This window comes from Corylus avellana, chromosome 1 (genome assembly GCF_965113065.1).
Source record: "Corylus avellana chromosome 1, dhCorAvel1.hap1.2, whole genome shotgun sequence".
NCBI classification, from domain to species: Eukaryota; Viridiplantae; Streptophyta; class Magnoliopsida; order Fagales; family Betulaceae; genus Corylus; species Corylus avellana.
This window is the reverse complement of record NC_142490.1, coordinates 20,085,699-20,110,053: the sequence shown is the minus strand read 5'-3', so window position 1 is coordinate 20,110,053 and position 24,355 is coordinate 20,085,699. Positions and strand designations below refer to the sequence as shown.

Here is a 24,355-nt window from a genome sequence, read left to right as displayed (position 1 = left end):
TCCTTCCATGAGTATTCTCTTTCACTTAAAGGAGTCTCAGTATCTGGATGAGCTCAAGTAAAAATCGTGAGATTCCTTCAAGTTTTCTAGCCTTAAAATAGGCTGAATATGTTTTTATTTGAAAAAACAAACAAACAAACCATTTTGTCATGAATATGTTTTTATTTAAATCTGGCTGGCATATAATCAAACCAGATTGAGCATAGGACGATAGGAGCCACTAGCCAGCAGTCATGCATATTACACAAAAGCTTTCATGGTATTTATTGTAGTCAATGAGTTTTTCAATATGAAAGATTTAAGTCTCAAGAACCTTTCTGTTCCTCATGTTGGATCCTCATGACATCAATGTATGATTTCCCATCAAGTTTACGAGAGAAAAGTCCCTTGAAGTAATCTGCAACTCCTATTCTTTTGAACAATGCCGGTGATTCTGGAGTAATAAGGCTTGGTGCTGGACCCATATCTCCTTCCAGTCTGGGGTTGTAAAATGTAGCCATGGAGAGCCTTTCCTTTACTGAGTTAACAGTAGCCCGATGCTCAATGCTACGGTATATTCCATTGGTCACAATCTGCAAAAAACATGCATGGAAAACACATAAGAACAAGTCAAGTATATGTTTGATTCTACAAAGCACATAAAAAAGAGATTGGGGTAAATTCACTATAAACTCCTGAACTACAATGCAATTTGACATACCCTAAACTTTTAATTGCTTTCAATTTGAACTCCTGCGTCAGATTTTAAACATTAAAAGTGAGATAATAACGTTTATACATTTGACTCTTTTATAAAATTTTAAATTTATCCTTAATTCCAAATTAAAAATTAAAAAATATATATATTATTAAAAAAAAATCACAAGGTGACCCACGGTTGGGCCACCTTGTGACCCTTCTTTTCAAAATTGTTTTTTAATAAAAATAAAATTGAAGGGTAATTTTGTCTTTTTAGGGGTTTTAACGGCAAAAATTGATGAATGTGATAAATTGACTGCAATTGAAAGTTCAGGTGTCCAAATTGAAAGGTTTCAAAGTTCGGAGGTATGTCAAATCGCATGGTAATTCAAGAGTGTAAAATGAAGTTACCCCGAAGAGATTTAATTACCTCCAAAATGTCTCCAATGTTGACAATAAAAGCATTAGGGAGGGGTTTAACAGGAATCCACATCCCATCTTTTCTTATTTGGAGGCCTTCCATTTCATTGAGTTGGAGGAGGATTGTTAGGCCGACAGAATCAGAGTGAGGGTTGAGGCCAATCACAAGGTCTGGTTGTGGACATGGAGGGTAGTAGTTCATCCTAAATGCCTGCTTCCCATCTTCAAACAGGTTCTTCATGTCATTATAGTCCATTCTAAGAGCTTTCGCCATAAATTCAATGATTTTCATGGCAAGGCTTTTAAGCTCTGCTGAGTAAGCTTCTAAGTTATCTCTGCATGTGAAGATTAATTAAACTACGTACTCTCATATTTTTCACAGAGAGAGAGAGAGAGAGAGAGAGATAGAGGACCTAAATGGCAGGGCGAGCTTTGGGAACAAATGGGGCTTCCTCAAAGAGGTTGGGAGAGTGACCATGTAGAACATGTCTCCCCAATCAAGCTTTTGCTCCTCGGACACAACAAAGGCCTGTCCAAACCCCTCCAAATGTCCTGGTTCTTGCCGGTACTTCTTCTTTTCTTCCATCGGCAGCTTGAAAAATTCTTGAATTTCTAATTTCACCTTCTCCAACAATGAAGTTTTCACTCCATGATTTATTAACTACAAAAACATTTCCAATTTTTACATAAAAAGACATAATATATATATATAGAGAGAGAGAGAGAGAGAGAGAGAGAGAGTGAACGCCAAGACACAGCCAGGACTCGACTGGGACATCATAGGGACCCAACTAGGACTTCCCTGGTGTTAGTTCTTGTGTTGGCTTAATTCAGTTTCAAAATGCAGATGCTACTGTTCATGGCTCAAACACTGACATAGAATGCTCAGAATCCAATCTCCACCGTTCATAATGTAGATTCATGTGTTATGAACGTCCCTGCAAAATTTCAGCTCAATCGGACCACAAACGCCCATCGATCGGAGCTGTTGATGAATACCTGACAGGCCGGGTCCGGACCTCAATTCCCCGGGTCCGGACCTCATTTCCAGAAACTAAAATCTTGCTCCGCAAAGCCGTGTCCGGACCGCCCATTAACGGGTCCGGACCCCCCGTAAGTTTTAGGCCCAAAAACGTGTTTTTAAGTGGGTTAGGTCTAGGGTTTTGTCGGGGGTATATATACATCATTATAGAAGAGAGAGGCACGAATTTTCACCCCCAGAGAGTTCGTGTGAGGCTGTGCTTGAGTGATTATTTTGTTGTGAGCCAAATTGATTCCTCTTAGAGGATTTTTGTTAGTATTGATCGTGTGCTTAATTGAAGTCTATCGGAAGGGTCCGATAAAGGAGAATCACGTTGAAGAAAATTGTGAGCGAGGAGACAAGTTGGAGGCTTGTCGATCTTACAGAGTCAAGGTCTTGCAAAGGGTTGTAAGTGTTCCTCGTGTCTGTAATCTCTGGATAATCTTTTGATAGTGATTTCCTGGGTTTGGCTGCCCCGGAGAGGTTTTACTTTTAGAACGTTTTCTAAAAGGTTTCCTCTTCGTCACCAAAATCTTTGTGTGTGATTGTTCATATTTTGGTGAATGTTTGTTTTGATATATATCTGTTAATTCCGCATAAAATTGTAATATTTATCTGTTTAGAATTTTTCAATTGGTATCAGAGCGGGTTCACTCCGTGAAGGATTAAATTCCTGAGTGTGATCTTTGTTTCTTGTTTAAGATGTCTCAAACCCTTAACACTGTGCCTAATTTTGATGGATCAAATTATGGCTATTGGAAATCCCGTATGAGATTTTTCTTAAAATCTATAGACGTTTGGCATGTCATTGAATCTGGATTTAAAGCTCCAGAAAAGCCGACTGCTGAATGGTCTAATGTTGAAAAACAAACTCGTATGGCGAATGACAAAGCTATGAATGCTCTATGCTTGGCAATTTCACAAACTGAGTTCTCCAGAATTTCAAATTGTGATAGTGCCAAGGATGCATGGGAGATCCTAGAAACTACGTATGAAGGAACTAATCTTGTTAAAGCTTCAAAACTTCAAATGTTAGTTTCTCAGTTTGAGGATATTAAAATGTTAGAGGATGAGACATTCAATGAATTTTTTGGTAAACTTAGTGAAATTAGAAATTCCATGATAAATCTAGGAAAGAAAGTTTCTGACACTAAGCTTATTAGAAAAGTTATGAGATCCCTCCCTGAAAGATTCAGAATGAAGGTAACTGCTATTGAGTCATGCACTGATCTTAATACCATGAGGATAGAAGAGTTAGTTGGTGCTCTTCAAACTTATGAGTTTTCCTTGCCTCAACCTAAGAAAAATAAGGATATTGCCCTTAGAACTCTTAGGAAGAACTCTGATGAGTTATTTGATGAGGATTCACCAGATGATGAGGAACTTGCATTGATAGCTAGAAGGTATTTTAAGAATGAACATAGAATTTCCAAGAAATTTGGAAAACAAAAAGAGAGTACTCAGGGTAGAAATGAAAGAGACCCACGTGGTCCAAAATGTTATGAGTGTTCTGGCTATGGTCATGTGCAAAAGGATTGTGCTAACCTCAAGAGTAAAAAGCCAAAAGGTCAAAAAGCTTTCAATATTACATTGAGTGACACTGATGAGGAAGAGACTCCTAATTATATGGCTTTTGGTGCATCTTATGATTCTGATGATTCTAATCAATCAGATGTTCAGTCTGCCCCTGATAATGAATCAAATAGGGTTAATGATCTTCAAAACTCCTTTAACAATTTAATGGAAAAGTTTTCTATGCTTAGAAATACTAACTTGAAAATTGTTAAGGATTTTAAGAATCTTGAACTTGAAAGGGATAATTTGTTGAAATCTTTGAGTGATTCACATGTTGTTTGCAATACTCTCAAATCTGAAAATCATGTGTTAATTGCTAAAAATAAATCCCTTCAAAATGATCTGATTGCATCTAGAAATCACTTGAGTAAATTCTCTAGTGAAAAGCTTGATAAAATGTTGAATATTCAAAAGCAATCTAGTGACAAATCTGGCTTAGGATTTGATAAAACTGCTTCTTTGTCTTCTAACCGTGCTTCTACTTCAAAGACTGTTTTTGTTAAACCAGTGAAAGTAGAAGAATCTTCAAGTGAAGAAAAGCAAGTAGTTGCTCCGACTCCTCAAGGTAATAAAGGTAAGAAAATCTACATTGAGCCTCAAGCATCTTGCCCTACACCTAGAGTCATGCATCCTCCTAGGAAATTACCTTCACAAAGGTTTGTCCCTACATGTCATCACTGTGGCAAAGTGGGTCACATTCGACCTCACTGTTTTAATTTGAAACCTCATGTGCATATAAATAAAAATTCCTATTCTAGGAAAGAAAGTGAGGGTTTGGTCATAATGATGAGAGAAGTGCTATCTAGGCTAGATAAGTTTAAGCAAAGTCATAAGTCTAGACCTAAGATTTCTCAAGTTTGGGTTAGGAAGGATGATACCATTCACCCCTTGAGGGGGAGTGGTGATGATCTCACCTTATGTTAGGTGAGTCACCCACATGTCTAGGATTGTTTTTCATGCATATCTTTGCATATCCTAGAGCATGTTGTTTTTCGTTTTTCATTGCATTTTTGTTTTATTTTGTTTTGAAATTGTATTTTGTTTGTGTGCATTTCTTTTGTGAAAAATAACAAAAAGACAAAAATATTTTACTTTGGTTGTTTTTTTCTTTCTTTTCTTTATTTTGTCTTATGCACCGAGATACTTCATTAATTTCTCATGTTGCTTTTTATGAATTTAATTCCTTACGTCTTGGAATGTTCTTAATATGCATGAGATGAAAATTTGTGTCAATGAACTTGTTTTTGTGGTTACCTAAAGCCTGAGCTTATGTGGTACTTTTTGCCTATGCTTTATTTCTTGTGCACAGTTAAGCTTAAATTGAGGTTTTGTTTCACTTTATTTGTGAGGTCTGTTAGGTAGCCATATGAGGTTTTTGACTAGTCATATTTTTCAAATTGACCATATGCTAGTTGAACCTAGGGCTTAAAAATTCCTGCTTTCTCTGTTGTGATAAGCACCAAAAGTTTAAGGACACTTTCTCAAAGAGAAAAATAAACAAAATAGTGAAACAAATAAAATCAAAAGATCATATTCCAAAAGAAATTTATTTCACTGTGTCAAACTTGTGCAAAATATTTTACAAAGAGAATTGTATAGGATGAGAGTGGCTAGGCCCTAGTATGATAAGGTTTGACTTTTGATTTGATATACTTGTCAAAACCTCATGGTGGTGAAACTTTCTCCTCATTTTGTAAATTGAAATTTTTTCTCTTTGGATGGCTTACCCACACACCACACAAGCATGGGTTGAATGGAACATTTTCTTGGCTTAGGTTAAGCAATATGAGTTTCTAGCCATTTCTAATCTCATGTATATTTTGCATATTTGGAGCATGTTTGGATATTCATTGTGCAATACATGAGTCATTGATGTGTTATCATGTGTGTTCATTTAACTTTTAAGGGGGAGAAACATGCTATGCATTTCCAGTTTCCTGTTGTTAATTGAGTCATACATTGAGGGGGAGTTTTGCTGATGTTTCTTTATGATCACGCATTCTACGTCATTTTTTTATCATGAGTTTTATTTATGTCTTCTTGTTCCACATATGCCTTGATGTATTTTGTGAAGTGTTTCAGGAAACATGAAGACCTTTTGTCATTCTGTGACAAAAAGGGGGAGTAAATATGGGGAGATGATGGGATTGGCTCGACATTTTGGTTTTGCCACTGAATTGCCAAAGGGGGAGTTTGTTAGTTCTTGTGTTGGCTTAATTCAGTTTCAAAATGCAGATGCTACTGTTCATGGCTCAAACACTGACATAGAATGCTCAGAATCCAATCTCCACCGTTCATAATGTAGATTCATGTGTTATGAACGTCCCTGCAAAATTTCAGCTCAATCGGACCACAAACGCCCATCGATCGGAGCTGTTGATGAAGACCTGACAGGCCGGGTCCGGACCTCAATTCCCCGGGTCCGGACCTCATTTCCAGAAACTAAAATCTTGCTCCGCAAAGCCGTGTCCGGACCGCCCATTAACGGGTCCGGACCCCCCGTAAGTTTTAGGCCCAAAAACGTGTTTTTAAGTGGGTTAGGTCTAGGGTTTTGTCGGGGGTATATATACATCATTATAGAAGAGAGAGGCACGAATTTTCACCCCCAGAGAGTTCGTGTGAGGCTGTGCTTGAGTGATTATTTTGTTGTGAGCCAAATTGATTCCTCTTAGAGGATTTTTGTTAGTATTGATCGTGTGCTTAATTGAAGTCTATCGGAAGGGTCCGATAAAGGAGAATCACGTTGAAGAAGATTGTGAGCGAGGAGACAAGTTGGAGGCTTGTCGATCTTACAGAGTCAAGGTCTTGCAAAGGGTTGTAAGTGTTCCTAGTGTCTGTAATCTCTGGATAATCTTTTGATAGTGATTTCCTGGGTTTGGCTGCCCCGGAGAGGTTTTACTTTTAGAACGTTTTCTAAAAGGTTTCCTCTTCGTCACCAAAATCTTTGTGTGTGATTGTTCTTATTTTGGTGAATGTTTGTTTTGATATATATCTGTTAATTCCGCATAAAATTGTAATATTTATCTGTTTAGAATTTTTCACCTGGGACACCGCTAAGATCTAGTTAGGACCAAGTTAGTACCCTACCAGTACCCGATCGGAACCTTATCATGACCCGATTGGGACCTGTCAGGACTCAACTAAGATCCGTCGGAACTTGTTGTGGGCCCAAATGGGACACCGTTGGACCTAGATAGAACCCACTGAGACCTAACAGAGACCCAATTAGAAACCATCAGGACTCGGTCAGGACATGTCGAGAACTAGTTATGACACTGCTAGGCCTGGAGTCGGGAGACTTTCGAAATTTAAATTTTAATATGATCGAATGAAAATATATATAAAAAAAATAATGATTTTTCGTACGCGCTAAACGCCTAAAAATATTTTTCAAGAAATCAAGAAAATATTTTTCACTGAAAACATTTTCCAACAAAAAGCATTTTATGTTTAGAAAAAATTAACATATCAAAATAAAAAAATTTAAAAAAAAAAAAAAAAAAAAATTGAGAAAGAGGAGAGGGGAAGAGAGGATGACCTGGAAGAAACCCCATTCTTTGCATGCGCAGTGCATCTTCTCCAACTCAGAGTCCATAAATTCAGGGGAGAAAAGCTTCTGCATGTCGATGACTGGGACTTGGGGTAAACAAGTGGTGTCGGATATGTTTGGAGGGTCCTGATCGGGACGCACATACCGCGGCGGCACTGTCGCCATCGTCTCCTTTGCCAACTCCTGAACACAAGGAACAGGGAGAGAGCTCCCCAGCGATTGCTCTGTTTCCATAGCTCCAAGAAAACCCAGAGCCCAAATGCTTCAATCCTACCTACTCCCAATCAAGAACACTCAACTTTAAGAATATTGACACGACTCTTTTTTTTAATCAATGATAGACACAAATTTTAGACAAATCTAATTGTCTGTCTTTTAATGAAAGTTACAAGGGGGAAAAAGAAAAAAAGGAAAAATTAAAAATTAGTCCTTATGGTTTTAGTGATTTATAATTAGATTTATGTAGTATACAATTGAACTCGTAGTTCTTGAGATATGCCAAAAACAAAAAAAAAAATTTAGTCACCAAAGTCAAAGTCTGTTTACAAATTTAATAGATTTTATTAGTGTGATACTGACTTAAATAGGACAAATGTCATAATTTTATTGATTCCGATATTTCATGTTATCTGAATTTATTAAGTCGGTGAACAAAATTTGACTATAAAAACTAAATTGTTTCGCTTTAATGCCAAGTAGACGTAATTGCAAAGGAAAAACCTTCTATCAGGTCGGTCTGTAAAATGCCACTTTTGCAGAAACCAATAGAAGCCTAACACATCACCTAAAGTACAAAAAATGCACAAAAATAACCTGCAACAAAATACACTAGATTTTTGTTGAACCAAGCCCTCTACATGGATTTGCACAAGATATCCGTGAGTCTGCTGAAACAAGCCCTCTCTGGTGGATCCTTTTAGAGTGATAGAATCCCTAAAAGATTAATCTTCCACTTTTAGGTTTTAGTTTTGAATCTAAAAACGAGTTTTAAGGCATTAAAAACAAGTTTTTAGGCATTAGAAACAAGTTTTGAGGCTGGGTTTGGCTAAAAAAAGGCCGAATAGGGTGACTCACGGCTAGGTCACGGCCAAACCCAGCTGTGGAGAGAAGACCCATTAGAAAAAACCCCCCAACAAAAAAAAAAATTGAACAGGCCACAAACACCCGTGGCAGCCCGTCGGTGAGGGGGAGAGGGAAGAGGAAAGAGAGAAAAGAGAAAAAGTAGAAGAGGAAACAATGGGTCTGAAGACAAAATTTCGCCGACAGTGATGAAAGATGAAGAAGAAAGGCAGAAACTTGCGTGGGAAGAAGAAGAAATCCCGTGTTTTCATCCTATTCCATAAACTGTGCTTCCGTTACATGTCAAATATATATTGGGTGCTGTAAAAGTGGTCTTTTACGCACTGACCGTAGTAGGAGCTCTCAAGTGCAAACGAAGTAAATCATGAAGTGATTTTGCATTTTTCCATAAAAAAAAAAAAAAAAAAAAAAACAAACAAACAAACAAAAGCTATTAGATAACATTGATCATGAGGTCACTATTTTTCTGTACAACCTACTTTACTTTTCCATTTTCTCTCGCTCACAAGTGGTTCGTCCTTTTCAACTTATTAAATTCTGGCTCTTGGACTAAATTACCAAAGCCTGGTGGAGCCGTGAAGGAGGGGCCAGCTTGCTCTATCTTGACACCAAGAAAATATTTTCTAGGTAAACCCTGATGGAGTTTTGTGGGGTATCAGCAATGGAATTGTTCACAGGATCCTGTGCTAACAAGGGAGAGAGGTGGTAGGAGGGGGCCTATCAGTACTTTACCATATCACCATCCATTATATTAATCACTAAAGTTTGGGACATGTACAATTATTAGCTTATATGTATAAGAGTGCCCACCAATTTTTTTTTATTGTGTTTTTTGTCAATTTGTGAAACAATTGGCATTGACTTTTAATAATAGCATGTTGATTATACCTGCTCCTTTTGATTTAGGGTCCATTTAAAATTGTGGTTTTAATAAGTGGGATTTTAAAAATTGTGTTTTTGAAATCGCTACTTTTTAAAATTTCAAAAGAATTTGGTAAAACATGTTAAAAAGTATTTTTTTTATTATCAAATATTTGTTGTGTAATTCGCACATTTTCAAATACGTACCCCTAATTAACCTACTTATAGAAATCACATTTTTTTTCCTATTTTAAATTAAGTGTTTTTTGAATCACAATGTCAAACGCCTTACGTTTTGAAATATCTTTTAAAAACTCAAATTATTCTAGCGAAATCGCAATCCCAAACACACCGATAGTTCATTCTGATGTTTAGAACCTTTTCCCTTATTTTTAATACTACGAGTGGTTCATGTTATTTTGCAATTTTTGTTGATGATTTGTCTCGTTAGATCATAGTTTTTATAACGCTTTAAAGTTAATTAACTGTAGTAGTTTTTTTTTTTTTTTTTGGTAATTATCTGTGGTAGTTAATGTAGAGTGTTTATGTCTTCTTACTTTTCTCTACTTTTAACCTTATTTTTAGTAGAGAATTTCAAATTGAATATTTCCACCGAGTGGAATATTGAGGTTGCCGACAAATTAATCTCCATTGTATGCATGCCAACGACTCTGATGACTGACCCACCGGCCGACAACGTACTTTAATTGATTGAATATTTGCATTTATGACTTGTCTTCTTAAAAAACTGTACATTTTGAAAAACCATTGTTAAGGTTAAAAGTTTGAGCACAGGAACAAAAACTCCATGCATGCTTGTCTTCATGTATGTTTTGTTACATTAATTACCTTCCTAGCTAGGAAATTAACTTGTTGATTAATCTCATATTTGTCCAAACTTTTCTTCTTTTCGAGGAAGCATATCAATTTTTATTTTTTATTTTTTTAAATAAATGAACTCTCCATATTAGAAAGGAAGTCCTATTGATTGGTGCTAAGTCCTATTGAACTCTCCATCTTGCTCTCTCTTAGATTTCAAATTCAAAACAAATATCAAAGATGGGAAAGAGTTATTTAAGGACTTAGCACTACTCAAGCATTCAAACCTCTCAAAATTTCCTTATGAAATTTATTAGCCAAAAGTTTAACTCCACATATGTGCATGCTCAAAAGTTTGATTTTCGAAAAAGTAATCCAACCACCCTAGCAAAACCACATGCTTAGCCAACCAACCTAAAACCCAGCCTTCTCGGTTGTAGGAATTCCTATAGCCCAGTTAGCTAGCCTCTAAAAAAATTGGGAACCCCTTGACCAGATCTTAGAGCCAATCTTTTTCCCAAGGTTATAGATCCATTTTGCCGACTTTCCTTGCCTACATTGTTCTATTGGCTAGATGTTGTTCACCTTAGAGACCTTATGCGGTTATGAGTACAATCGGGGGTGGAAGACACTTAATCCTCCGGATTTTTAAGGGTTGTCAAGGGCATACTGGGCATCGTGCGAAATGCGATGCTCTTCTAGCCATTGGATCCTACCTCCGGCTAAGCTGTTTTTAGGGCCAGTCTCTTAAATAGAAAAGATAACCCTTTCTATGAACCCATGTGTTGACGTCTCTAGACTTCCTAACATGCAAACCTTTCTTTATTTTTATTTTTTTTTAAAAAAAAAAAAAAAAAGAGAAACTAAAACAAAAACAAAAAATCTTCCCTAGTGATGATATTCTACCATGGAACATTCATCAAAGTTTTGATTTTAAAAACTTACCTAAAATCTCTCCTAAACCATGTACCACATTGATTATCACAAATTGAGTTTTCAAAATAACTTAAAATCCTTCGTACTCACATGCCACAATGATTAACAAGATTTGAGTTTCAAATTTCTTAAAACTACTCCAAAAATTGCATAACTTGGAGACTTCACCCAAAAACCCTAATTTTCCTAGAAGTCTAGAACCTTCAATCCATTCAGCAATCCCTTGCTTTCTCTCAAAATTCCTTTCACCAAAACTCCAAGGCACACGTGAGAGAGGAATGAAGGAAATCTAAGTTCTCATCCAATTAAGTTTCAAAAACCGATTCTCTTTGCAAGTAAATGTCACCATGCTCTTTAAAATTTTGTTGTTCCAAATTGATCATGTTTTATTCATAACTTTTTCAAGCATTTTATCCAATGAGAATTTGATATTCTAATTGGATGAAATGAAAATGGTTATGGTAAAAGAAGAGAGAATGAATTGTGAAAATGGATCAGGGAATGTTCTCCCTCCAGCTTTTAGTTCTTAAACATCATAGTACACAAAACAAAATATTTTATTTAGGATTCTTATTGATCTCACAAGACTACCAAATAATATAAAAATGAGAGTTTTCTCTCAAATTAATTTATTAAAATGAAATTTGTCTTTAAAACACATAATTCTCACCTACTATACATGTGAGAATCGCATATTCTAAGACAGATATCAGTTTAATAGACCAAATTGAAACAAAATTTCTAGAATCCAGTTTACAGGTAATTAGAATTTGGACAATGTATTTACATGTTGACTTGACGTGTTTCATTTTATTCAAAGCTTAAGCTTATAGGAAGAGATGGATTTAACATTTTTATCAATACTTTAACAATTTCTCTCACGCTCAAACTCCATTTTTAACCTATGAAGCCTATAATGTAAAATATATAACTGATCTATAACACTAAAAATACATAAATTTAATAATATAATAAATACTTTTTAACATATTATACAACCCATAGCAGAAAGATACCTTACACACACACACACACATATATATATATATATATATATATATACTCACACAAAGTTACAAACAACATTTTCAGTTTCAAATGAAGAGCTAGCTAGTACGCCGGCACTCACGTGGGCGACCCTGAGGAAATCGCTTAAAATCAGTGCAATAGTTGTAAATCATGAAGTACTTTTGCACCCATCTGAGTCGTCTTCGCCCATTTGCATCGAGCCCTTGAGTTTGCCAACCACCAGGAGTGGCGGAGCTCGTTGACGTTGAACCACAAGAAGATGAGCCTCTAGACCACACGCAGGCATTAGCATTAAAGTCGCGGTAGTAGGCAGTGAAAGGAGCCTTGGACCAATCCGTTTTCACAAGCCCACCTCTTGTTGCCCATTGGTCTGCATTCCAGAGGCTCGAGTAAAGCTTCATGGGCTGGCTCTTGGGGAAGGGAACCCCAATGGACTCTTCGTTGTGGAATACTCTTATGGGGGTGTTATCCACCAAGAAACTGCAGAGAGAGAGAGAAATACCAAAAAATGTTACTTAAATTAATGGTGTACTAGAATATTCAAATTAATGGTGTACTAGAATATTCAAAATATTGGTTAAGAATCTTAGGACTGGGTGACGTCAAACCCTTTAATCATAACTCGCTAATTTTATGTTAGGTTTGTGACGGGTCTGCTGATTAAAAGTGTCAACTATAAATGTCACATGACAAGTTTGAATTATGCACTATATAAATAAATGCTAACCTGACTTATTTAATTAAATAAACAAGTTCCAAATTCACTAATTTTATGTGGAATTGAACTCGGGTCAAGGTCAAAATTTGCAAGATGCACGGATTACATGATGTGAGAAGTAAATATCTTACATAATTAGCTGTGGATTCCATACAAAGGAATAGGTGTGGAAATCTTTTGTTGGGTCAAACCAGAGGTAGAATTGTTGCTCTCTCTCCCCTAGCCTTTCCCTTGTGTATAGACGTTTGTGTGGACGATATAAGGCTGTCCACTCAAGTTCCCCAAGAACTCAAAATCAATCTCGTCATGATTAGTCCCCTCTGAGGATAGCTGCAGAAATTAAAGAACAAACTTGGAGCTAGCAAATTTTCTCTTGTTTCTCAATATATGTCAAAAATGGAGATAAGAGATTTACATAGTAAGCCGTGACGGTGCCAGCAGAGTTACCAGAGACGAGCTTCAGCTGCATGTCGATCCTTCCAAACAGATACTCTCTTTTGGATTGGAAACCAGAGCCAGATATTTGGTCAAGTGAAAGTGTGAGAAGCTTCCCATTATCTAGAATCTTCCCACGATGATCCCCCCACAAGATGTCACAATCTCCATCAAAAGTGCCAGCAGAAGAAACCACAAAGGAGCTCACAAAGAGTGAAACCAAGAGCAATTCTGAAATCCTATGACAAATGTATGCTGCCATCTCTAGAGATCGAGAGAATTAATTGGAATATGGTGAGATTGTGTATTTGTGTTGGGAGGAGGAATTTATAGGTAATGGAGAGAGAAAGAGAGGGGTGTGCGTGGCGAAGGGCGTAGGATGCTTGAAGAAGTAGTGTACAATTATCAATAAATATACAGAGGGAATGGAGCTGGCAATTGGGTGTCTTTAGCTAATTAGAAAGCTGTGAATGAGTTTGGAGTATACAGGGATAGAACATTTAAAGTCCGTGAAATTGCCGTTTTGTCTTTAAAATTGTGCATTTTTAAAATTAATAAATATACAGAGAGAATGGAGCTGGCAGTTGAGTGTTTTTAGCTAATAAGAAAGTTGTGAATGAGTTTGGAGTATACGGGGATATAGCATTTAAAGGTCCGTCAAATTGCAGTTTTATCTTTAAAATTGTACATTTTTTTTTTAAAAAAAATGTATTTTATTGTGGATTGAAATCTCTTAAAATTTCTTTTAAATTTAAGATTCTCAAATTAATAAATATCAGCCGTTTATCTCATCTAAGCGTCTAAAATAAGCTATATTTCAGCATTTAATGAGAAAGCTACCCTAAAGGAATTTAATAAGCCATATTTTTTTCATTAAATACTAAAACATAGCTTATTTTAGACGTTAAAGAATGAAAGAAACTGCTCAAAATTTATAAATTTGAAAGTAGAGAATCTCAATCCTCTCATTCCTTGTGATTTGAAATTCTGACGGCACACCGATTTGGCTTTGCCTTGGCAAAACAGCCGAGGAAGGCACAGAGCAATGTGCCTGCATATGATGTAACATTCTCCAATTTTGAAGCTTTGTGCATGATTATATGTGATGAGATATAGAGAGGATAAATTATTTGACATCATGCAAGAGGACACGTGCAGGCCCCTAAAGTGATGTGGCTGAAGAGGTTGCATGGAAATAAGAGTTGGAGCTGGCTAGCTATCACAGAAACGCGCGTATGTTGCATGGCCACATGACCTGGCGCCATCTTCTACGCTACCTTTAATTGCTGTGTGATTATCTCCAGAATAAGCTATAATATTTTCAAGTATATATATATATATATATATATATATATATATATATTGTAGCTGGTCTTTGGAGGTAGGGAAGTTAATTTGTATTTGTGTGTCAAGTTTAGGTCATATTGAGACATATATATAAGATTATAAGTGCGTTTGGAATTGCACCTTCATAAGAATAATTTGCATTTTTAAAAAGATCGCAAAATGTAAAGCGTTTGATATTGCGATTTAAAAAGCACTTAGTCTAAAATAGAAAAAAAAAAAAAAAAAAAATTGCAATTTCTATAAGTTGGCTAAGAGGTGCTTAATTGAAAAAAAAAAAAAAAAAAAAAAAACGAATTTAAACTAAAATCACTATTTCACATAATAAATATTTGATAAAAAAAATAAAAAAATAAAAACATTTTTTAACATGTTTTTTACCAAATGCCTTTACGATTTAAAAAATGCAATTTTTAAAATCTCACTTATTAAAACCGCAATCCGAAACGAACCTTATATAGATTAACTTTAAGTTGATCAATTTAATTAAACGGGATTAAATCTCTCAATTCTAATGCTCTAATTTTGTATTGGGTTAGCATGTACGTTATGTTAAAAATTATCTGTCATTATATCGCGTGTTAGGTTTAAATCGTGTCAAAATATAGATATAAGATCATATAAGTCAATCCTAACCAGACTTATTTAATTAAACGGGTCATACTCTTCAACCCTAACATTTTAATTTCGTGTTGAGTTCGTATCAAGTTCCGTGTATAAAAAATTGTTGGCTCTAATCTTAGTGTAGAAGAAGATATACGAGGAGTATTACCGGGACAAAAGATGGAAAGAAAAGTTAGCCTGCAACAATGGAGGAAGACGACATGTCTTTGTAATGGAAGCAATCTTGGCATATCTCAGAGGTAGCAGAATTAATGAGCTGTGTATATCATTTTGTGAGAGGTGTTATCAACAACATAATTGGTGTTTTAAGGCTGTATTTTCTTATTAGAGGAGACAGCTTGATTTAATTAGCTATAGAAAGAAGGAATCAAGATGACTTGAGAGTTGGACAAAGGGGTCGAAGTACGAGAACACACGTGAGCTGCTTTATTTCTTGAGAAAAATAAAGTGGGTGCTTTGCTTTGCAAGTTGCCAACTTTATCATCTCACGGAGTTCTATATATATATATATGTGTGTGTGTGTTTGTCATCCTAATTAACTTCAATTTTTTGTTCTACAGGTGTTGAATAATATATATATATATATATATATATATATATATATAGAGAGAGAGAGAGAGAGAGAGAGAGAGAGTATGAAGCTTTGCCTCGATCTGGTTGAGCAGAAGCTGTGGCACTCATAAAATATTTTGTGATTTTTTTTTTTTTTTTTTCAATTGAAGTGTGAAGAGGAAAAAAAATTTTTTTGATTTTTTTGAATAACCTATTCCATTCTTCAAGGGAAATTAAAGTTATTCATATCAAAAGCTATTCCTTTCCTTTTTTCTAGAATATATATATATATATATATATATATATATATATATAGGGAATATTTATTCCTTTTAATGGTATAAAATCAAATAGAAGAATAGTTATTCACATGGAATAGCTATTTCATTTTAAGAGTCTATTTCACGTGTCAAACGGGGCTTAATTAGGTCACACTGGATATGCGGAATAGATCATGCGTTAAAATAAAGTGACTATTTATTTGGGAGTATACCATTCTTAAGAATAGCCAATTTCTTACTAAGAAGAATACATATTTCTCTTTCAAAAAAAAAAAAAAAAATAAATAGCAATTCTTTGAGGAATTGAATGAGTTTTTCAAAAAATTCATTATTTCTTTTTCTTAATTTTTCTGCAAATCTAAATATTGAAAAAGAAAATCACAAACATATTTGTGGAATATAAAACACCATAACATCCGTTAAAATACATCCAAGAATCCCATCAACTCCAAAAAAAATTCTTCATTTCTTTCAATATGCGAAATCCACAACCCAAACAAAAGAGCTACCGGCCAATCTGCCCCTTCACCTCAATCGGTTAGCTTCCAAAATGACCACAAAAAAACACCATCACATCACATGCAACCCAAGTTTCCACAATAAAAAACCCAGCAAACTATCCTACAAAAAGCTTCACATAATTGGCCCTTTACCAATTCATATAAATCATATTTCATCAACTATATATCGAGATTCCATAACGCCCGATATGTATGTTTTTTTCTTAATGAAATAATCATTCCGTGTACCAAATGAGAAACATGATTCTTTATAAACGCTACAAGATAGGCAGCTAACGTTTTAGTATTAGGGTTTACTTTGCAACAATTTTTTTTTTTTTTTTGATGAATAAAAATTTTCATTAACTCCCGGAACTAAGTTTTTTACAAGACTTTGCAACCATTTTCATTAAATAAAGATGCCAAAAAACTAATTTAATTAGGGGGCCGGCCTTTATTCATTTAACTAAGTTTAGCATAGGCATCACTCATGGGCTTGCACACTCTAAGCCCATCAACTTGGCCTTTGCCTAAAGTACTTAACTTTGGGATGCTACAAAGAAATAGCACAAAAATACAAAGGATTGAAAGTCCCTAAAATATTTAAATCATTGATGGTACATTTCAGCTAAAATAACATGATAGGAAAAATATAAAAAAGTGTCACAAACTAACAGTCGTTTGCGATAAAGCCTCATAATGTTTAAAATGTACTAAAGTAGCCCATCAAACTACCAAAATGTATTAAAAATGCCACTTATTTTTTTATATTCCTATAATACCCCTATTCTTTTAACAAATAAAATAATAAAATAATTTTTTTTAAAAAAAAAAAAACAATAGGCGAATAAATCAAAAATTTTTTTTTTAATAAATAAACAATTAGTCACTATAGTTGGCCTAAATTACAAATTGTTTCATGTCATATGAAAGTAAAATCAAAGGTTCTTGAGATATTCTACAAAAAAAAAAAAAATTAGTCCCTGGAGTCAAATTCAGTTAAAAATTTGTTTTTATTTGCCCTTTTCTTTTGTATTTTAAAAAAATTGTTTGGTTTTTTTTTTTTTTTTTTTTTACAATTATTTTATTATTTTATTTGTTAAAAGACGAGGGGTATTATAGGAATATAAAAAAAATAAGTGACATTTTTTATACATTTTGGTAGTTTGATGGGCTACTTTAGTACCTTTTGAACATTGTAGGACTCTATCGCAAACAGCGGTTAATTTTGGGGGTTTTTTTATATTTTTCCGAAAGTTTTTTTATATAAGGATTGTTGTTTCATGTATAGTTTTCTTTTTGACAGAAATTCTAGCTTGTGTTGTTTGTTCTTCGATGGATAAATTTCTCTTATCCATAAAAGACACAAGATACGTGAAGGAGAGAACTATATATGGGTGCTTAGAAACACTTTGGTAAAAAGCTGGGAAAGCCAAAGAATGAGAGCATGGTGGGAAATGGCCCTCTTATTCCAAATTTCTGATTTTTGTTTTCCTGTTTAATTCAAGTTTAGAAAAAACAAAACCATTAAATTTATCATATATGAAATATTCATTTTGTTATCTAAAAGTAGTTTTTAGAAATTATATATGTTTGGAAAACCCGACCAAACAGGAAATTATTTGTGAAATTTTTTCTAAAACAATTTATCATTTTAGAGTCAAAATATTTGAGTTGTATGGTGTTAGAATATAGGATTTCTATATTAGGTTTGATCGACTTGCCTTATCAATATATTTTCCTTAGTTTTTTTTTTTTTTTTTTTTTTGGAACTTCCATTGATGAAATTTCATGAGCATAAAGCTCTTACAACATAGAGCATTCAGCTCTGAAAAATCATAACAAAAAGCTATGAAGGCTACAAAGTCATAAAAATGACTTCAAGTTTTTGCTAACACATTTACAATTACATTTAAAGAACATAGCTGCTTCATGCAGACTAGATCTAAGACATGGGTAGCCTAAATACAAAACAAAAATAAAAAAAAAACAACTATAAACTAAAAATCCGACCGTGAGAGTTAAGCCCCACACCAATGTGCTCCCTCTTCTCTAGTTTATATAATAGACTATTTGTAAGTAATGAAATAAAAGAATTTCTTTTTCTTCTAAAATCTTATAAAGAGCACAGCATCGTAGACATTGTTAACGGTATGATTTCCACATCAATAGCATCAACTAAAAATGGGTGTACAGTCAATTATCCAGCAAATGCTGCAGATAATGAAGATCAGGTATCAGAGCATAAAGTCTCGACAGATATGGCTAAGGAGCTCTACCATGTTAGGAAAGCTTTAAACCGAATAAGCAAGGCAATATTTGACTCTCGTACAACACCAAGTCACACAAGGAAAGGGCAAACAGTGAGGGATTTTATTCTTCGCAAGGAATCTCTACCATCACTTTAATCCAGATCTTCCCTCATCTTGAAGTTCTTTTTGTTGTTGTCTAGAAGAAAACACCAAATCAACCTTATTTATATTATTATCTTAGTTGATTGTAGTCAAATCGACCTTATTTATGTTATCTTCACCGGCAACTTTTTCTTTATAAACATGGATCATTTGTATTGTAAACTTATCAATTAATCCTTAGAACAATTCTTAGTAATGAACGTCGACGTCATCATAGGCATCTCCCTCCAAAATTCTCGTCTTTTTTCTCTCCTTCTGCTATTTTCTCATACTTTTCATTTTTTATTACAATTCTTTACAAATTGGGCAAGCGCCTAACCTCGAGCACTCATCCATTTGGCAAACTGCTGCTGGGAGATTAATTTTATCTCATGCATCACCAATGACGATTTCACTATATATACAAATGGGTTTGAATTTGTCCCATGCACAGATTGAGATCAAGTTGATTGTCTTAATCAGAAACGTGCTTGTTTTGTTGAGTAGTAAAATCACCAATGGCATATTTGTCAAACCATGTACATCAACTTTACAAAAGAAAAATCTGAATTTAAGCACGTTTTGTTATCCATAAGCTTAGAAAAATGTCACTTTGAGAGTGAAACATGTAGTGGATGAAAATATAAACCATCACGCAACTGCGACGGATCAAGCATTACTCGACATGCACTTAATTGTAAGTAGGTTTGGGATAGGAAAGAATATTTGTGTCTCTAGATGGTCATGATTTGACTAAATTTTTATCTTTTTTTTTTATTTTTAATTTTTATCAGATCATAAATTCAAAATTCAAAAGTTATTATGAAATAATTATGGAATAAAAATGTAATTTACATTATTCTATCATAAAATACTAGCTAGCACCCATGATCTTAAATTTCTCCTTAACTTTCACTCGTTTTTTTTTTTTTTTTTTTTTGAAGAGAAAAAATTTCATATTCATTGATAAAAGGTCGCGAGCAAGTGCTCTTACAAACAGAGCAAAAAGCTCTAAAAGCAAATCATAGCTAAAGACAAGAGCTCTACATATGTCAACAACATACCAATCAACCATTACAAAACATCCGCTAACCCATTAAATTCATCAGGTTTAAAAGCAGATCTGTACCAAACTCCTTCCAATGCATAGGTAGCTCTTATTCTTCGACTCTGAGAGCAAAGAACCTCAAAGCCAAAACTCTTTCTCCTCGACCCGATAGCCAGAATATCGATCACATCCACAACCCAAGGGTCTGAACCAAAGCAACAACAGGCAGATCAAAGAGAGGACAAAGCCTTATTACAAAAGCAGGAAAGCAGGAAAAAAAATTTTAATTAAATTTTTTTGAGATGCTAATGTTACAAACCTGCTTTATTTTTTCAGCCCTGCTTTTTCTTACAGATTTTATGGTTTCTAATATTCAAATGCTTATTACCATTTGTTATTAAGACATTCATAAGCTTTACGTTTTTTACCATTATTTGAGACGAGATAGCATTTTACTCTAAAGCAATCTTGACCGTTGGCCATTAATAAGTTTTAATATGGCTTTTGATTCTTCAATTGATATGGTCATTATTTTGTCTTATTGATGACTTTTGATTCTTCATTCGGTCTTGAGCTTTGTTTTTTCTCTTTCTGTGTATACTTGCCCCAACAGCAATGATTGTTTGCTATTGCATTTTATAATTTATTTTGATTAAAAGGGTTGTTTTATTAGTCTTTGTTATTAAAATTGTGTCCTCAATGAAGGTAAACACTATAGTCTAATTCTAGAAAGTTGTGTGTCAAAGGATCCGACTACACCGAGTTATATACTTCGAGAGACACGAATCAACCTTTAAAAATAACACTTTTGTTTGATTCTATAACATTGTGAAATCTTTACCGTTCTGCTCAAATAGATTGTTCTTAATTAGAACATGTCTAGTGGAGTGCGTTTTGGAATGTCATAAAAACTTTAACTTCCTTCTTGAGTACCAATTAATTTTTCGAATAAGAATGACGGATCTTCCGAGGAGGATTGTATAAGTTCATCTGATCAGATATCCACCTAAAAGCAGCCCCAAAAAGAGGATCAGATTTTCTGCGCAGGTTTTGTGAATTATACGGCTATTGCGGCGACATTGATTTGTAGCCGCAAGACAATCTGGCCAACGTACACCAGAATTAACTTTCCTGCGGAAAGCCGAAAGGTCATGCATGGATTCTCCATTCTCGTATATATATATATATATATATTGTGGCGATGAAAATTGCTGCGGGTAATCTTATGTAATATTCTTGTTCTTAAATCTCCCTAGACGTAATCCACATGGAGACCCCTAAAGTAAATGGGGAAAAGGGTAATCGTCAAAGATGAAAAAGTAATTTTTTTTTTCTTTCTTTCTTTTTCATTTTTCACCCTCTCTATTAACTACACACAATCTCTTAATTAAGAATTGCATCAATTTCTTAATTTTCACAAAAGACAGAAATGAACCATTTAATTAGCTTTTTTTTTTTTTTCTTTTTCTTTTTCTTTTTTTTCTTCCTCTTTTAAGGTAGGACCTTTTTATTTACACTGTATTAGGTTTTAGGGCATGTTTGAGATTGCGTTTGAGAGGCCTAAAATAAGTGCGTTTAACACTCAAAAAGTCAGTTTGAAAAAGAAAGTATTTGTTTGGTAAAAAAATTAAAAACGCTTTTAAAGGTCCTAAAAGCCTAAGGGCCTGTTTGGGATTGCATTTGATGGGCCTAAAAGTGATTTTAACACTCAAAAAGCCCGTTTAAAGAAAAACATACTCGTTTGGTAAAAAAATTAAAAGCGTTTTTAAGGGTTCAAAAAGCCTAAAAATGGCCAAAAAGCACTTTTGGCAAAAGCTTAAAAATGAAGCGTTTGCTCAAAAGCTCTTTTTAACTTAAAAGCTCTATTTCTCAAACACAATACCAAACAGGTTCTAAAAATGGTCAAAATGCATTTTTGACAAAAGCTTAGAAATAAAGCTTTTGATTAAACACGTTTTTTGACTTAAAAGTTTTATTTCTCAAACAGGCTCTTAGTGTTAGCAAATTTAGTGTCAAAATATGCACACGATTTGGGTTGTTATACTTCATTTTGTTTAGAGTTGAGTCGGTACAAAATTGGATTCAAGAAGAGAGCAAGAACCAAAAGTTTGAATGATCTAACATAAGTTTAGTTGCATCGGGTTTGATTGAATTCATGAATCAATTTAATTCAACTTCCAGAATGCCTCGATCGCAGTCTCATTTGAAAGAAGTTTTGAATGAGAGGATCTCAAAATGCGTTGATTGAAGTGTCTTTTGAACCCCTAAAGTTGGATCTATCCAGCTCAAACGTGGAACTATCCAACTGGCCGCTAACAAAATTAATTGGCAGTTGACTTTTTTTTGAACATATCTTCTCTCCTAGCTTATATTAATGACTTACAATTTCAATATATAGAGAAAGGCAATATTTCATTGATACTGGAGACTTCAAGACCTCTTGGTTCATCAAATTTTGAAATTTCAAGAACAGTTTTGAGACCATGTTTGGAGGCTAGGGTTTGCTCTTAAGACCCGAAGCGATAGCTTCTAGCTAGTTCAGTGGATCACTGGTCTCTTCTTTAGAACAAGTTCCGTGTTGAATCTTCTCCTTTATTCTGATTTGTGACCAAATAGAATAGGCTCTAATACACAACACTCATTTAAATAGATATTTAAATATTCCTAGTTAGATTAGGACTTGGAAGACTAAGTCCTACACAACCAATTCACACCCCTACTTGGAGTTATATAATCATTGTGCAATTATATATGTCAAGCCCAAGATGGTAAATATCAACTTCAGGAGGGTCCTAAAGGGAAAATAAAGTAGCTCCAATGGGTCTAGAACGCTTATCAATATGTCAAGCCCAAAATGGTAATTATCTCATGACTTGTTATACTAAAAAGTTGTAATTACACTCTACTATTTATTTTGATTAATCAAGAGCTTCATTAACTTCTTATAATTGCATTTGTCCCCTTACTATCAAAAAAAAACAAAAAATAGTGACGTTTGGAATAGTAGCATTTTTTTAAAAAGTCACTATACGTTTTACTGTTCAAATGTCCCTATTCATAAAAATATCGACATTTGAATAGTGTTACTATTCACTCATGAATAGCAACATACTATTAAGGGAGATGCCTTGCAAATTGTCAAAGCAGTTAAAATTGAGAGCAAAAATTAAAGCAAATTTGATCATATAATTAATAAAAGTGGGGATGCGTCAATTGAGATCTTGGAGGATTGATCATGTAATGAAGGATGCAAACTCAGCCGCTCATGATTTAGCTAGAGAGGCCATATACTAAGTGTCATAAATAAAGTTTGGATTAAAAAAATTTCAAATTGTATCTATGATATTGTAATTAAGGAGCATGTTAGAGCATACAATTTGTTCAAAAAAATTATCCATAATGAAACTAAAGTTAAAATAAATTTATTATCACTTTATTTCATTATCTCTTAATCATTGAGTCCGCAATTAATCTTTTGAGTATTTTTGAGTATTCTTGTACTCTTGAAATCATATTTCATTAAGTACATTTAATTTTAGTAACTCCTTACATAAAGACTACTCACTGAAGGTTGCACAATAACTTGTGAAGGAGGAGGAGGTGTAAGATATAAATATAGCTGAATTTCTCCTAATCACATGCATAGAAGAGACTTTTGAGGCAATGAATTAAGACAAGTGTTTAAATGTCAACTATACATGTGATAAACAAATAGTTTTTAAGCAAGAAAGAATCTCTTTCAATTTTTTATTTGATATAGCTAGAATAGCTCATGGTGCTGTTTGATGGTGAAAGTTTGAACTTTTTGAGGGTGACTTTTCTCCTTAATTAATTTGATAATTAATTATTTGAACACAGCGGGAAAGACCCGCATTCCTTTCCCCCTCCCCATTTGAATAGAATAGAAGGAAAAAAATATATATGACAATGATTTGAATGTTTCCATAAATAATCCAAGATTGTGTCATCAAAATTACACAAATTCTCCATTGGGAGTGGGGGAACAAAGCATTTTATAACGTTGTCATATGAAAAATATACCGGAAGGATGAAACTTAGAGCCATGGCTTTTTGTCGATCATATCCTTAATTTCAAGTGAATTGAATTACCAATAAATTTTCTTAAAGCCAATTGATAACTATATCCATATATCACTAGGGATGACATGAGGATTTCTTCTCGGGGTGTCAAAGCATAAACAAAAAATATATTAAGATTTAAGATTAAATTACTATATAGAGAGATGAGTTCTTGACTTAGGCGTGTTCCATATGACAATTGTTTTTGGGGAAGCTTCGTGGTGCTGTTTGATGGTGAAAGTTTGAACTTTTTGAGGGTGACTTTTCTCCTTAATTAATTTGATAATTAATTATTTGAACACAGCGGGAAAGACCCGCATTCCTTTCCCCCTCCCCATTTGAATAGAATAGAAAGAAAAAAAAAATATATGACAATGATTTGAATGTTTCCATAAATAATCCAAGATTGTG

General features: G+C 34.2%; 1 protein-coding gene and 1 pseudogene across 2 annotated transcripts; both read right to left on the bottom strand.

Annotated features, from left to right (window-relative positions):
• Positions 1 to 240: 240 nt before the first annotated feature.
• On the bottom strand, positions 241 to 7,557 carry LOC132170778 (oxoglutarate-dependent flavonoid 7-O-demethylase 1). Its single transcript, XM_059581881.2, has 4 exons — positions 7,233 to 7,557; positions 1,512 to 1,759; positions 1,109 to 1,433; positions 241 to 572 (listed from the first exon to the last, which is right to left on the bottom strand). Exons 1-4 carry the CDS (start codon positions 7,476 to 7,478, stop codon positions 306 to 308), a joined length of 1,086 nt encoding a protein of 361 aa, XP_059437864.2. The 5' UTR covers positions 7,479 to 7,557; the 3' UTR covers positions 241 to 305.
• Positions 7,558 to 12,046: 4,489 nt separating this feature from the next.
• Positions 12,047 to 13,604, bottom strand: LOC132172318 (xyloglucan endotransglucosylase protein 1-like; annotated as a pseudogene). Its single transcript, XR_015912683.1, has 3 exons — positions 13,103 to 13,604; positions 12,819 to 13,017; positions 12,047 to 12,449 (listed from the first exon to the last, which is right to left on the bottom strand). The product of XR_015912683.1 is annotated as a xyloglucan endotransglucosylase protein 1-like (transcript).
• Positions 13,605 to 24,355: the final 10,751 nt, after the last annotated feature.

Coding starts and splice junctions, on each gene's coding strand:
- LOC132170778 (XM_059581881.2), bottom strand. CDS start 7,478: ATGGAAACAGAGCAATCGCTGGGGAGCTCTCTCCCTGTTCCTTGTGTT. Junction 1,760..7,232: donor AAGAATGGGGTTTCTTCCAG/GTCATCCTCTCT, acceptor ATGTTTTTGTAG/TTAATAAATCATGGAGTGAA. Junction 1,434..1,511: donor AAGCTCGCCCTGCCATTTAG/GTCCTCTATCTC, acceptor CTTCACATGCAG/AGATAACTTAGAAGCTTACT.